Source organism: Populus alba, chromosome 15 (assembly GCF_005239225.2).
Source record: "Populus alba chromosome 15, ASM523922v2, whole genome shotgun sequence".
Lineage (NCBI taxonomy): Eukaryota > Viridiplantae > Streptophyta > Magnoliopsida > Malpighiales > Salicaceae > Populus > Populus alba.
Window position 1 is genome coordinate 8377210 of NC_133298.1, and position 16332 is coordinate 8393541.

The 16332-nt window shown below is 32.7% G+C and overlaps 2 protein-coding genes across 4 annotated transcripts; one reads left to right on the forward strand and one right to left on the reverse strand.

Moving 5' to 3' along the window:
• Positions 1–315: 315 nt before the first annotated feature.
• On the forward strand, positions 316–4165 carry LOC118050993 (uncharacterized). 2 transcript variants are annotated; one of them, XM_035061488.2, is made up of 4 exons: positions 316–629; positions 1006–1160; positions 3662–3780; positions 3868–4165. In XM_035061488.2, the coding sequence occupies exons 1-4, from the start codon at positions 415–417 to the stop codon at positions 3967–3969; spliced, it is 591 nt and encodes a 196-aa protein (XP_034917379.1). In that variant the 5' UTR covers positions 316–414; the 3' UTR covers positions 3970–4165. The 2 variants fall into 2 exon arrangements, with proteins under 2 accessions (XP_034917379.1, XP_034917380.1); XM_035061489.2 differs by having other exon boundaries at positions 1015–1160.
• A 6397-nt stretch (positions 4166–10562) lies between these two features.
• LOC118050991 (signal recognition particle 19 kDa protein) lies at positions 10563–14671 on the reverse strand. Of its 2 annotated transcripts, none has more exons than XM_035061486.2 (5): positions 14545–14671; positions 13955–14148; positions 13765–13864; positions 11927–12079; positions 10563–10916 (listed from the first exon to the last, which is right to left on the reverse strand). In XM_035061486.2, the coding sequence occupies exons 2-4, from the start codon at positions 14132–14134 to the stop codon at positions 11949–11951; spliced, it is 411 nt and encodes a 136-aa protein (XP_034917377.1). In that variant the 5' UTR covers positions 14135–14148; positions 14545–14671; the 3' UTR covers positions 10563–10916; positions 11927–11948. The 2 variants fall into 2 exon arrangements, with proteins under 2 accessions (XP_034917377.1, XP_034917378.1); XM_035061487.2 differs by having other exon boundaries at positions 13955–14145; positions 14545–14669.
• Positions 14672–16332: the final 1661 nt, after the last annotated feature.

Consider the following 16332-nt stretch of genomic DNA (forward strand, 5'->3'; position numbering starts at 1 on the left):
TAACATAATTACTCTATTTATTTCACATGTTTTATTTTTTTTAGAGGTTCATTTTGGTTGCAAAAAAAATCCTTCTAATTAATTTTCATTAACTTCTCCATCAAATTGTCTTCATAACCATAAAATATAATTAGACGAAATACATTAATAGAAATTTACAAAATGAGCCAATTGAGAAATATGGGAAATCTTGGGATCTAATTTATAAACTTTACAAGTTTGGGATGTGATTAAGAATAGGTGTATTGATCAAGGACTAAATTAAGAACAAAATAAAACATCAGTACTTTCTTTTATTAATAAAACCACGACCCAGTCTGTACGGTGCCGGTGATTAATAATCTGCTACGGCCCCAAAAACCCACCGAGTGTTTAGCACCGGAGAATTACCACGCTGCCACCAATTAGCAGACCATGAAGTTCCGGTACGCCATGGTATGTTCGTCCAATCAGAACAGAAGCATGGAGGCTCATTCTCTGCTTAAGAGGCACGGATTTGATGTCTCCTCTTATGGAACTGGAGCTCACGTTAAGCTGCCTGGACCTTCCCTCAGAGAACCAAACGTTTACGACTTTGGCACCCCTTATAAGCAAATGTTCGATGATCTCAGGCGCAAAGACCCTGAACTGTATCCTCCTCTCTCTCTCTCTCTACTCTTCTTTTTCTATAACCTTTGGTTGCTGAGAGAATCTCCTTTCCTTTCCTTTTGTTTTGTTTTGGGTTGTTTAATTGGGGTTTTGGTATTGTATTAATTGGTGCGAAGTTGGGTTTTTGTTATTTTTGGAATTACTTCAAAACCCAGAAAATGGATTTGAAGAAAATAGCTACATATGGTTGCATTTGTGATGGAACTGGCGTGTGTTTTATTGAAAAATTGTAAGGAATTTGAATTTTGATCATGGGGTTTTTTATTATTATTATTGATTTAGCTTCTTAAATGTGAAAGGAAAAGCTTATGGTAACTACGTATGTGATTTTAAAGAAAAAAGTTGAAACCTTGACAGGAGTTTCAGTTACAAGCGAAATGGGATATTGCCCATGCTTAAAAGAAATTCAGGTGTGAAACTGGCACCTCAACGCTGGCAAGACAATGCTGCTGATGGTTCCTTTAGTGTGGTGTTCACTTTTGAAGAAAAGGTCTTTGATATGGTTCTTGAAGGTAAAGATGTATCTTTCGTTTTGCATTTTTCGTTCCTTTGGATATTTTGATAATAATGAGTTTTGCAGTTACTCTGTTCATATGCTTGTATAAAAAACTCACTTTTAGCCATTGATGAAAAGAGCCCTTAGACTGGGATTCTCCATTCTTTAGTAATTAATGTCTGAATTTTTTTGTCCCCCAAAAAAAAACGTAAAGAAAAGAAAGTAATGTCTGAATACTAATCTTGATGGTGAATGGTAGAGGTAACTTCTTTAGCTAAATCAAAAAGGTTGACATCCTAAAAGTGATACTCTTTGAGGTTTTTAGCTCAGTCTTGTTACTTATTATGCTCAACAACTCTTGATAGAAAGTCTTGAGGGAATTATTTAATGGGGTCAAGAACAGTGAAGATGTTATTGAGCCTGTTTTTTATGGTGCACAGCTCCTTGCTGCTTTGTTTAAGAAGCTCCTCGTTAGTGGAAGTTCGATCTAAAGATTTCAATATAACTAAGAATCTAATATGTGATGCGTTGTGTGTTGTATGTAGAAGAACATGGGAAGAATTGTTGGACAAAACTGTTTGCCATTCCACTAGATCATGACAAGTTAACCAACTTGAAGATGAATGTTCTTCCTATCTATGTAGAGATGTTGGAACAAATAGTGCATTAAGTTTGGGGGTTTTAAGGTATCTTGGTTGTTTTGTTAATTTAAATTGAGATTACCTCTATGGCTAACATTAGATGAAACCAATCTGCGGCCTGATTACAATTATGTTTTTGGGGGTCTAGTTGTCCTTTTGGATTTAAGATATCAGATTCTTACTAATTTAACCTTTTCCCTTTTAAGTTTCTTTTAGAATTTTTAGGATTGCATGTTTTTGCATGATTAATATTTTAGTGCCTCTGTTGCCTTTATAAACTTAGAGCACAAGGGATAAATAGAATACAGCCAGCTTTTTCATGTTCTTAGCTGTCATTTCCTACTTTCTATGTAGAAGTCATGCCATGGGGAACCTTTCAGGCTTTCTTACTATTTGCAGGCCTGTATGTTTTGAGCTATCAGAAAGGTAATGTTGGATTTTTCTGTGGGTACTTGGGAAGAACAATGGAAATAGGATGACATTTACTGTTCTTGGCATATCTTCCCACACCCCTTGGTCCATAATGTAAAATATCTCTTTACATGGATGGTCTCTAAGCTATGTCAACAGTGAATGGCTTAGATTTCATAGAACTTTGTAGAAGGATGTTATGTTTATGAGTTTTATGGAAATCTCAATGCGAGGCTAAAGGATAAAGAATGAATGATGATCACTCCCAAAGCTACAATAAAAGGGAAATAGTTCAAGCAAGCTCACCAGACTAGTTTAAAGAAATAGCTTATACTGTTAAAAATACCTGAATGAAGGTCCAGGGTGTTATAGCTAACTCACAAATGTTCAGCTTTCCCTTTTTCTTGTACTATAAGATTTATGAACTATTGCAATTGTTGTCCCAGTCCCATTGTTTCAAAGTCTTGATAACATTTGTGTTAATTTGATCCATCTCATAACCATGTCTTTGATGTGAGTCTGAATACAAAATTATGAAGCTCTGCAATCAACTTAAAAAGCCGAATCTACATTTGTTCTCCTGGTTGTAAACTGATTTGGTAATTGGAATGCAATGCATTTATCATAAGTTCAAAGGGTATCCATTTAAATAAGTATGTTGATATCTATTACATATGGTATGGAAAGAGAAAATATATAGGAACTAATTGGGTGGGTGCTAGCTAGCTTAGCAGAAGGGTCTCTTGGTGTCATAGCAAATAAACCGGGATCAAATCATGCTGACAATTGAGATGGGAAGATTAAGGGAAAAGGAAGGCCTACCCCTGTTATAAAGCCCAAGCTCCAACGGGTCTTCTGATAAACAAAGAAAGGAATTAGTTGGTGCAATGGAGTTTGGATGGATATTTATTGACGAGATATCTAACACATGCTCAAATAGATACAATAGACTAGTTTGTGAGCGAATGAAGAGTCTCTTGAATATACAAGAACACTTGATCAGAAATGTTAAAGAAACTGAAACTGAAAAAGGAAAGTTTAGTCCATAAAGTTTCCAAGCAACTCCTAGATTGCCTTGTGGAATAGTCAAGTGTTTACAAGTACTTTCTATTGACTAGATTTGTTCAACATTTGAATTTACTTGAAGTGTGTTTATTCATGGAGTTCAGCTTGCATAAAAATCATTCACATAAGTTGTGGAGTGCTGAATTGTATTATAATCTGGTTTAATAACTGCACCCCCACCCAATAATGATGTAAGAAACCATGTGCCGTTCACTTCTCAAGTCTGAACATTTAGTTAAACATGTGATGAAAAGCTTGATGACCATGACGCCCTGAAGATCTCCCTGATGCACAACGTATGCAGATGCATTTGGTTTGTAATGCTGCGCATATGGATAGTGTTTGTCCTTATCAAAATCTCTTCATACAATTATTTGATTGCTGCTTTGAAAATGTGCAGATCTCCATAACCGTGATCATGTTCTTTTGAAAAGTGTGCTGGTGATTAACTTAGAAGTAAAAGATAATCACGAGGAGGCAGCTGTAGGAGGTCAGCTCACTTTGGAACTCTGCCAAAAGGTAGAAATCCTATTTTGCATTAAATATACCGTCTATTGTTCAGTTCTCTATGTGAATAGATTTTGAAAGGATGATTTTTCTATATAGATTGAGGCAGTTGAATCATGGGAGGACTCCATTGATGAGATTATCACTGCATTTGAGGCAAAGCACCGGAGAAAGCTGGTGTATAGCATTTCCTTCTATTGACGATGCATCACCGACACTAACAAAATGATTCATCTTTTTTTTTCCCAGACGTGGAGGCTAGCATTGCTTGTGATTAACTACCTTTTTTGCTGTTTAATATGTAAATTTATTGTCCCAATTCCTGGGAATAAAACTGTCTCAGTTCACAAACAGAATTCATGGGATTTTAAGCTTAATGCATCTGCTCAACCATGGAGACTCGTTTTAAGTTCCGAAGTTTAAATTATCTCAGCGAAAGAGATTAGTTCAAGAAATCGCCAGTAATGCCTGGCAGGATTCAAAACTAAGAGTTTGAATGAGTAAATTTTATATATTTATTTGTTTTATCAAAGAAACAATCTCTTAAGACAATAAATGGCATTATTGTTTGGCAAAATACAACAAATCATGCACACAGAGTGTATTAAATCAACTCTTTGTTTATATGTATTAATGAGAGAGTGAGAAAGAAAATCGAAGACTAAGAGGAGTTTTTGTCTACTCTTTGATAAACATAAATACATAAAGAATTCGTTGTTGCTGATTCTTTTAACCTCATTACTATTAGTTAAAAAGATAAATCAAGTCAACATTTCTCTTATTTACAAAAAAAAACCTCTACTATGTAGAAAAACAGATTGTGAAGCCCAAGTTCATGGAAGTATGGGGTGTTTCTGTAGCCCCAACAAGTGAAAAATAAGGGTTGTTACTGTCTAAAAATATGTGCTATTACAATAGCTAAAAGTGTATGAATGTGGTTTTGATATGAATCTTGCGATTACGTAGCCATGCAATCCATAATTAAAATTAAAATTTGATCATGGAAAGCCGAAATAGGTTTGATAGGAGTGTGATATAATAAAAACATGTTCTAATATACCAACATTAGTGGAATGAAGTAGAATGACGCCACAAAACCAGTTAATCTTTGATAAGTCAGATTCAGTTCGTTCAAGAACTGAAGAATGAAAGAATCACTCTTACATGTTAAAACTAAAAAAATCAAAAGTAATATTCATTAATGGCTGCCAAAATTTAGGTTACATGTGTTTAAATAGTTCGTAAAAATTAACTGTAATGGATTTACCATTATGGGCTGAACTGATCTACATACAAAATTGACTCAAAAACCCTAAACTGAAAAGCTCATAACATGATCCAAACAAGCCTTGGACCCTAGCTTAAAATAAAATTTTAAATAAGCCCAAACATGAAAGAAAATAATAAAAATAATTAATCTATCATGAAATAGTATCAGCCCTTCTTTCCTTGTGTAGCGAAGATGAATAAGGAATCCTTATAAGAAAAGGATTCTAGAACATTAATGAATCGTTACCACTCTTGAAAATTATGCTTTAGCTTATTAAAAATTCTTGTGAAACTAGAAAATTCCCAAAACAAGCTGTTACATCTTTTTAGAAAAAGGATCATTGTCAAATAAGAAGTTCACAGGTCAAAAGGAAGTAAATAACAAAATTCATATAGCTTGTTTTGACCTATATCACAAGTTTTTTTCCGAACTCTAATTCACTTGAAAATTTACCCCAACATAGACAAATACCTCTGGAATCGTTTGGTAAAGTTTTAGCTCCAGCCAACAGTTGGATTTGGAGTTATGCTTAACAACGTAAAATTGGATGGTAGAGAATTTTATGTCAAAATCCGAATCTGACCTTTCTTGAGTTGTATCACAAGGCTGAACTGTATAGGTCTACTATGACAACAATAAATACGATTATTTATGGAAAATGCATATGAAAATTATGTATTTAATTACTTGGGTTAAATTAATTTCTAAATGAATAAATATATGTGTTTGGTCAAGCAAAAATGTCGATTTGTTATCATTGGAATTATAGGAGGAACGTCCAGTATAGGGCCCGACTTGTTAGGAGAACATGCGACAGGAGCTCTAGATTTGGATCACTCCCTTGCCTCTTTAATTATTTGAATTGTTCTTGTAATGTTTGAATGCAAGAAAAAAAAAAGTATATGTATTGTATAGAATTGATATCATAAGAAATTATACCTTTAAGTCGGAGAAAAAAGATATCAAAGAATTGTTATCTTTGGCAAAACAATGACAATAAGAAAGAATATGCTTATAAGGTAGATAAATAACATAAAAAAGAGTAGGCCTTGTTGATGAGGGCTAAAAATATTAACTTGAGTTAGCCGCATGGTTGGAGATTAGTTATATGATGATAAATTGTTAATAATAATAGTATTAAAAAGAAAAAAAAAAGAGAGAAGAAGAAGAGATGGAATAGAATGGAAAATAATAGAGTTGTATTGTAATTATAGGATAGTAAAACACGTATGTATATAATATGATTTTATGGTTATTTATTGTTTATATTATTACGTTTTAAGATCCATCTCAGCCACGACCGCAACAATGATTTTCCTTTTAGGAGTTGTATAGTTTTATTTAGGTAAGACTTTTATATATGTTATTTGTATTATGTAAATAAAATTTATATATGTAAATATAATTAAACTGAAATCTTTTGAGATGTATAAGGAAGAGAAAATTGATTATCAATTATCTTGTTTTTATTTTATAATATGTCCATATATTTCTTGAAATAATATTCGCATGTCTACATATATATTATGATATACGAGTTATATTGGTAGAAATTGTTGGAGTGGTAGGCCTAAGGCCATATAGTTATGTTTATGATGATTGTGAATAGAGATTGATGAGAGGTATGTTTGAGGCTACCAATGTGTATCTGCGCATATTTGAAAATTTAAGGAAGGCTTATGGATAAATGAAACTCTATCAAATTTTCATTAAATTGGATAAACTCATTAACTTGAACGGAAAATGCTTTGCATGTTGATATATATGTATAATTAAATTCATTACTTTAAGTAATACAAGTTATGATAATAAAAACAAAATTACCCCAGTTTTTACTTATAAATACATATCAGAAAATATGAAATTCTATTAAAATTATAGGATGTTATAAGTTTAGTTTGATTTTTTTAAAAAAAATAAAAAATAGCAAAACCTATTGGTTTTTTAGCGAGCCTTTATTTGGGCTTTTATGGGCTAGTTATTTATCATTGCAAGCTACCTCGAATAACTCATGAACAATGCAAGTAACAACAATACATCCACTAGCTGAACAAATATATTTAAAGATCATTAGGTAGAGTAAGAGATATAAATGAAAGTCTTTTCGTTTATTTCCTTGTGTTACTAGATAATTATAGTAAATAATGATGAGTTCTTATATACAGGTAAGGTAATGGTGGTATTATTAATCATCTTAAAAACTTAGAAGCTAGCTAAGGAAATAAGGTATAAAGAAATGCAAGTCACGTAAACTACAGTGTAAATCAAAATCGGAAGAAATACTAGAAGATATATGCTGAGTGAAACACTTTAAACTAGAGAAAGTGTAGCTTTATACCAATTCATAAGAAATAGATCACCTTTCTACCGAGCAAGCTCCATTCATACCCAACCATTGCATACAAGAGACAACCCTTCAAACCTATGGCATCATGGATTTCATGACATTAGTTACTGATGGATAAAAAAGCTAGCCAATTGAGCTATATTTTGCTAGAAAGATATTAAATTGAACAAGCAACCATAGTTTTTTTTGCCAAGAAAAGGAAATTAACAAATAGTTCATCCGATTAAAACAATCTAGAGCTTGATGTCCTTCTCGTTTGCATATCTGACAGGGAGAACGAGAATGAGAGGCAGTGGACGTAACAGTTAAGGATGAGGATGGCAGATGCGGTAATGGTTGCCGAAATTGAGAAAGAGCAGGACTAGAGCTTTTTGATGTCCTAGAAAACCAAATCTTGTTGTTGTTATGAGAGCCTGATTTTGAACCAGGTTTATGCGAATAGAAAGCATAAGACCCCGTTTCCTGTTGAATAGTTTGACTATGGAATTTTTGCATGAGATCAAAATTCAACAACTCTGCATGGAAGTCTGAGAATGACATAGATTTCTCTTTAGCAAGAAGCATATATGTTGTCACAAAGGAATGAAAAGAAGAATTAAGACCATTGAGAACAGAGAGAATTAAATCTGAGTCATCAATTGGTTTCCCAACAGCAGATAATTCATCAGCAAGAGACTTGACTGTATCTAAAAACTGTTGGCACTGCATGGAACCTTGCTGTAAAGATTGCAGCTTTCTCTTGATAAGAGAAATACGAGATGTAGAGGGTGCAACAAAACGTGCACCAAGGGCTTGCCAAGCAAGTCGAGAGGTCTCAAGACCATAAATGGTGGAAACCACCGCAGGAGATAGTGAAGATATAATCCAGCCAAGAATCGTTTGGTCTTTATACTACCAAACTACATAACCAAAATTAAGAATGCCTTGGTTTTTATGTTCAGTGCTGGTAAATTAGGGAGGACTGGGTTCAGAACCATCAACTATGCCCATGAGGCCATAGCTGCGGAATAAAGGAAGTAACTAAGCACTCCATGCAAGAAAGTTTGTACCATCAAGTTTAATGGAAATAACTTGAGCTGGAAGATGAAATGCAGCGAAAGAGGAGGAAGACTCTGTAGTGAGAGACATTGGATCAATTGAAGCGTGAGCTAGAGTATGCTCTGAAACCATAAAAGAATTGAAAGCACTCTGGTTTTTTTACCAGAGACGTATACATTGTTATTCATTATATATGTGAGGCTGTTACAGGAGATAATGGAGATGTCTATCTCTTTGTTACAAATGATAAGAATTACATTATATTCAAACGTAATCAGCAATCCTAGGACTGTGCAAAGATAAGGATCACATATGCAAAGATAAACCGCAACGTCTTTACCATGCAGATTAGCAACTTCAACGTAAAGAACAAGAACTCTACTGTAGTTTATTCAGAGTGGAGATTTATGCGTGATGATGTTTATCTTTATCCTTTATCCTTATCGGGGGGGGACTAAGCAAGGGTAAAATGGTATTGAACCAATATAATAACCCTCTCGTTACAATACACACTACTATTCACTCAAACTAATAACAAGAGAGAAAGGGCATGTCCCATTTTAAGTTTTCTTCAAACTTCCAAGAAGAACCCTTCCTAATAGTACGAGTTAGGAGCATGCAAAAGAATTTTAGTGGCGAAAAGCGCATTGAAACTGAAAATATGGAGAGAAAAACCTTTGGGGAGGAGTGGAGCTTAAGAAATAAAGCGTAAAAAGATCAAAGGGTGAAAGAATAAGAAAATAATTGTGAATTTGATTAGTTTTTCAAGATACTTTGAAAGTTAATGATATCAATATAATATGAATATTTACTTGAATTAATTAGCCGTTTCAAGTTATAGAAGCTAACGATGTCAAGGGGCATATTGGTATCGACATTAATAAACAAGACAATTGATAATATTAAGGAACTTGATTAGTTGTTTTCAGCTCAAGAGACTAATGATATTAATGAGTTTGTTAATATTATTTTTTTAAAAAAATTGATGAGTTGTTTCCAGTTTGGAAGACTAATGATACCAATAAGTTGTATTGGGATCGACACTCCTTAAACATGATTTAGTCATTCTCGGTTTGGAAGACTAATGATATTGATAAGATTTATTAATATCGGCATTAATATAAAAGATATAAGTGGAAAATGAATTTAATTAGCTATTTCCAAGAAATGAAAAGATTAATGATATCTATTTAAAATTGACCATCAACATTGATCAATCACCCCGAGTCACTGGTGAATATTAATCACATGAAGTTTAGCGTGCAAAAGAAAAGAATATAACCTAATTACATGTAGCTAAAGTTTTAGTGTCATTTAAATTGTGTCGTTTATTTATATTAGTTTATAGTAATTTTGCTTTTATGACCATCTTATACTTGTCAGGAGTGAATCTTTCTTGTCACTTTTGACCTCTTAGGCTAGGTATATTATCGGACATTTTGACTTGTATTATAATCTCGTTTATGCATGTAAAATATATTAGCTTACCTTATAAATATATAATTAGTATGTTTAATGTCATAAAGAAAACTCTCTTAAAATTTCAGTATAACATCATATTATAAAAGAAAATCCTAATAATAATTCCAAAATTTAAGTATAAGTTTTATCCTGGATATTTGAGGCTGTTACAAATAATATTCGCAAGTATTTTTTAGAGAAAAATTCATTATTGTTAATTTTTTTTATTGTCATTAGTTTTTTTTATATAATTACATTATTAAATTAGTTATGTTTATTAAACCTATTTAAATCAATAATCCGGTCCAAAAGTTTTCTTGCTCTTTAAACACTACCTTTGGCATTTTGTATATAGCCCTAATAAAGGATAGCTATGCAATTTATTTTTTTCTTGTGGTAAAATGGATAAAGCACGACGAGGCCTAACCCCTCAAGAAAACAACACCAGAAGCATCTCCTATCAAAGGATCATTCACCCCAAGCTCCACTCTAAAGGATTAGCCAAAGAAGCAAACCATCTTGGTCACATGACAGAACGCATCATAAGCCATAAGCCATAACCCATTCTACTGCACCAATAAAACTACAATAAGAGACGAGGTCCATTTCTGTCCTGATTTCGACTTGTTTTATTACTGGACATGCAGCAGAGAGGAAAAATAAGAAAAAGAAGACAGCTGCAACTAAACTTGTACTACTTGATAGATCAATCGGTTGGAATATCGTCTCTTATGCATGCTGCTCTCTGATTGCATTAAATTTTAGTATCGACTTTGATATAATCCAAAAGCACAAAAGAGCAAGAAACCAAAAAACAATGTTCCATGCACCCTCATTAGCCAAGTGGTGTGTACCTAGACATTTCAGTGATTCTGAGTATCTTGGCATCAGAGAGCTGACACTCACACCAGGTTAGTATCTTCAATCCTTAGAAGGGGTTTTCAAGATTGTGGACACTCACAGATTAGCATGAGTTTTGAGAAGGTTACATGCTCTGTATTCCTGGTTCCCTGATTACAAGCAACTATTTTCCTGCAATAAACAAGCTCGGTTATGCATATTTCCAAATTCCAAAGGAATGGAGATGATAGGCCCAGCATGATAACACAACTGGAACTAGAACATGGCACCAAACTAATGACTCAAAGCAGTTCATGTCTATGCACAACAAATTAAACGTGGGATATTCGTAGTCCTTTAGTTATTAGCAGGTAAACTTCAGCTAAAAAAAGAAATTTTACAGTGTGCCATATTAAAAGCTAAAATAGTCAGGTTAAACCCAAAACAAAACAATTGATCATACAAGTCAGGTTAAACCCATCGAGTTGATCATACATTTTCTCATCAAGAATTGCAGGAGAGTGAAAGACCAAGAATGCTGGCAATCTGTTCTATGACAGTTTTTTACATGGACACTAGATATTTCTTAATGCTAAGCATGAAGATGAAACCAGCAACTCCAAGATACACGTACTGATGCAAAGATGCTACAACAAAAGATATCCATAGTCCTTTAGTTATTAACAGGTCATCTTCAGCTAAAAAAAGAAATAAATTTACAGTGTACCACATTAAAAGCTAAAATGGTCAGGTTAAACCCAAAACAAAACAAAACAATTGATCATACAAGTCAGATTAAACCCATCAAGTTGATCATACATTTTCTCATCAAGAATTGCATGAGAGTTGAGCACCAAGAATGCTGGCAATCCATTCTATGACTGTTTTTTACGTGGACACTAGATGATATTTCTTAATGTTAAGCAAGATGATAAAACCAGCAACTCCAAGATGCACGTTCTGATGCAAAGATGCTACAACAAAAGAAAGGCACACCATATAATAGCATATCCATATTACTTGAATTGAGGTTTCACTTTTCACTTTGTGAAAAGACATGCATACAAATTCACTTTGTAGAAAGACTTGAATACAAATGGTGTACAAGAACAGAAATTTTTTATAAAGCAAGATTCTCATCCAAATCTTTTCATGATAAAAAAAGAAAAAGTCAGTTTTGACCAGCTAGTTGCAAATCAAACCTGATCCTCTCTCATTAAGAGACTATCTTTTCTTCTTCCCACCCTTCCCAGACTTGGATGTTGCAGCATTTGATGTGGACGCTGGCTCCTGCTTCTTGGTCCTCCCAGGATGTCTAGGTACCAATTCTGCAATATGGAGCATAAGCTGTTTTCCTGCAATAAAGTTGAAGTCTTTCAAATTTATCACATATGAAAAATAGGGCAGATACTCATATACAAGTGACATCAGCCCATCCAACTTTGAGCTGATTTTTATTAGTTCTTTCCCCTGATGCTTTACTTTCATGATAGATGCAACAAAAAAGCACCTTTTTTTTTTCCTTCTATTTTCCCCTTTCATTCCTCCAGGTCAATGAAGTACAGTGCCATGGCACATCAGGCGTGATGAGAAACAGCTCTCAAATTTCTCAACTAAACTAAAAGGTAACAATTATCAAACAATCCAGATCACCGAGTGAACCGCTGGTATTTCATGAAAATGCTGGTAACTACTGGTTAACATGCAAAAGGTATACACCAAATCATCAATTAAGACAGCACATATGAAAAGGCTGGTTCAGCTTAAAAAGTAGTGGATCCCTAGTAGAAACTAGTCTTGTGCAATACTAAATGCTAATGACACCATACACACTAAACATACTAGCTTCAAACGGGTTAATTTTGTGTCAATATCCCTGCTTGAAAGGTTTATATGCAGACTAACAGGAACCAGCACTCATGTCAATGATTACCACCCCTTGGAAATTAGGGCTACTGAAATGATACTACCAAGTCACCTACATGTTATCCGCAATTGAATTAAATGCAAATATTTCACTTTAAGGATTATCAGGGAATGAAATAAACATGTGTCTGCAGGGCAGGTGGAGGGGCCAATCAATGTCAGGTGGGAAGTATAAAAATAAACTGTCATAGAGGATACATTTAAAAAAAAAAAAAAACCTCTTACAAGTGCTGTGGAATTCACCAGTATGTATGGGTTGAAGGAAGTGGAAGGAAAGTAGCAGGGTTAAAAGGTTAAAAGAAGCAAGTTTGAGTTCTTTTGGATGTTAAATGAGAGAAGACAAGAAGGGGATTGAAGGAAAAGGGAAGTCAGTTAGATTTTCAAGTTCATCTCACTTACAGGAGGAAATCAGCTAAAAGATTTTCAAATATATATTATCATTTCAAAGATGCTTGATTCTTCTATATATTTTTGCAGGAGTTTAGCATTTGATAAATTGATAGAAGATTTCACACATTCCTTGTCAGAGCATCCAACCAGAAGGATGCTTCACCTAATAATAACTTGGGAGATGGACCTAGAATAGGAGCCATAAAAGAAAATACATATTAAACCGATTACAGGAATCCTAGTTACAGCACCTAGCTACCTTTTATCCTAAGAGGAGTCAACACAATAACGATCAAAGAGATAAACGAAATAGGTTGTTGGATCCTGTAATGTTCAGCTTAACAAGGAATTATCAACAAGATAAATTATCTAACCAAACAGCTGCTTCACTTAATCATAACTATGGAAATGGTCCTGGCTTGTGAATCAATAGGAACTAAACACAAAACCGTGATGGCTCAGTTCCATACCAAGTTGAAGCATTTAACCCGAAATCTCAAGTTACTAGGTGAAGAGGTGACAAAAGACTGACACAATTACGTTTGACCAATACCAATACAATTAAAATTTAAGCATAGAAAAAACTATATGTGTACGTATCCATCAGCTTACGCATATTTAAGAAAGAATAAAAAGATAAAAGTAACTAATGAAAAGGAAAAAAAAAGAAAGAAAGCAGGATCATATCATACAATAGACAGAAACGATGGTAAAGGATGCTTACTGGAAGGAACAGCAGGATTACATAAACTCCCATCTTCTCTTTTCAGTAACACCCTCACTCTACCTACTTGCATGAAATCTCGAGGATATGCCTTATCAATCTATGATATCCAAAAACCATCATAAAACATAAAAAAACAGCAATCACAAGCTCTAACTAAAGAAAAACAAAATTGTGGATTCAAACAAACCTCAATTGCAAAAGGAAGTTTGAGATGGCTACAACAATCACCTATCTCAACACAAGTGGGATTCTCACACGCCTTTTCCACGCTAATCCGCCTCCCTTCAGCTATTGTTTTCTTTGAGTTAATGTAAACAGGATATAAGACTACCCATTTCTTTATATTTGGCACTCCTCCATCCATCATTCTATCTCTCCCTACTAAAAAAACCCACTTTCCTTAAAAATAATTCATACAATTCAAGCGAGTAGCAATGCTGATCTCAATAATAATAATAATAATAATAATAATAATAATAATAAAAAGCAATGATTTTATATACCCAGAAGTTAAAAATCAAAACTTTAACAAACTAAACAAGGAGTTAATGAATATTGTGAAATGGGGTTTCTAATGTTAAGGAACTGATTCATTATTTTCATTCAGATTCTACAATTGACACAAAAAAATAAAAAATATCTTGACAAGGGGTGGAATTTCAATGATTGACAGCTAAAAAATAAAAATATCATGTGAATTCTAAAAGGGAAATCAGTGTTAGAAGAAAAGGAAACTGGATTTCGTAATTGCAAATGAAAGAGAAAGGAAGAGCTCACCAATTGAAACCCTGGCTTCGCGTTTTGTTGTGTGAGATCTTTGGTGCTGAGGAAAGGGGATATGAGAAAAGTTATCTCGGTTTTGGTTTCTGCAGTTTTTTGTTTTATATATTTCCTATAATTGCAGTTTGGTCCCTCAAGTCAAGAAGTTGGAGCCCGTTGTAAGAAATGGCTAAATTATATTATCCCCAAAATTTTACCAACCCTATTTCTTTTCTTTCTTCAATTGGAATATTTTTTTTTTCATTTATATTTAGAAGTATAGTAGTAGTTTTTTTAAAAATATTTTTTATATAAAAATATATTAAAACAATATTTTTATTATTTTTAAAAAATTTATTTTTAATATCAATATATTAAAATAATATAAAAAAATTTAATTTATTTTAAAATTAACTTTAACCAACTTTTATTCAGATAGTAATGTGAATTTTTTTTTAGTTTGGTTTAATAATGCTGTTTAGTAAAAATATTTTTGATGTTTTTACTACAAAGAAAATTTATATTGTCAACAATGCCTAGAAAAAAAATTATACACCTAAAAAAACTAGTATTCAATGATAAAATGAAATGATATCAACTAATGGGAGTAACCCATGTTATTTTATTTCAAACCCTTAAACTCACCAATATAAACCATTGCATTTCTTGTTAAATAATTTCTTTCTATTTTTTTTCAGTTCTTTATTGTTTAATATTGATTTGGATCTCACACAGTCGTCATATTATAAAAGATATGGACTGGTAAATTGATTGATATTATAGTCAACAAGTCAATTCATCTATTATCACATAAAAAAATATTAAATACATAAAAAAATTATACTTTATGAAATCCATCATAACTATTATTTACTTATTTATTATAAAATAAAGAAGTTCAATTCTAAATATATAAAATAATTCTTAACACGTAAACAAATAATTCTAAATCTCATGTAGATATATATTCTAAAATTCATTAAGGAGTGTTTAAGAATATAATAACAGTTGTTTTTTTAAAATATATTTTATCTGTAAATACATTAAAATAATATTTTTAAAAATATATATATTTTTAATATCAGTACATCAATCCGATTTAAAAATATATTTAAAAAAAAGAAGTTAATTAGCTAAAACAGAAAGCCTTAGTCTCAAATGCATGTATGTGTGTGTATATAAAATCAGTCCCGCGGCGTCTAGAAATAGTTTGCTAGCTAAGCATATATGCTTTGTTGTATATAATAATGTACATCTTCCTCGTTGAATTTGTTTACTTGATGAAAGATCCACAAGTAGTTCAAATAAATCACTAATTAATATATTGAAACAGGAAATGATCATTTTGCTCTTTTAATTCCCTCCATCTTTATGTCCAAGCTAGCATTATTTAGTACCCAAAATGGATGCTCTTCTTCTTCTTCTTCTTTTTCTTCTATTATCAATGGAACTTATCCTTCGCTTATTTTACTTTTTAGTGAAACTCAAAAATAAGAAATAAAAAAACCCATTAATTCTCTCCCTCAACCGGCTGTGATAATTTAAGTTCACTAACCACTCATTTGAACAGTTATAACAAGGGCTGCTGCATGTAAAAAACAAAAATTGCTTATTTATTTTTATCTAAACCCCGGTATCTAGAAGTTTATTAGACCCCAACTAATCTAGTCGAGTTAGGTCAGCCCATTAAAAAATAAAGCTCTTTCAATAATAATGTACCTTATTTACAAAGCTCAAACTCAAAACTTTATTTTAAAAATAAAAAGCATCAAACTACTTAAACCAACCACTATTGGGGTCAACATA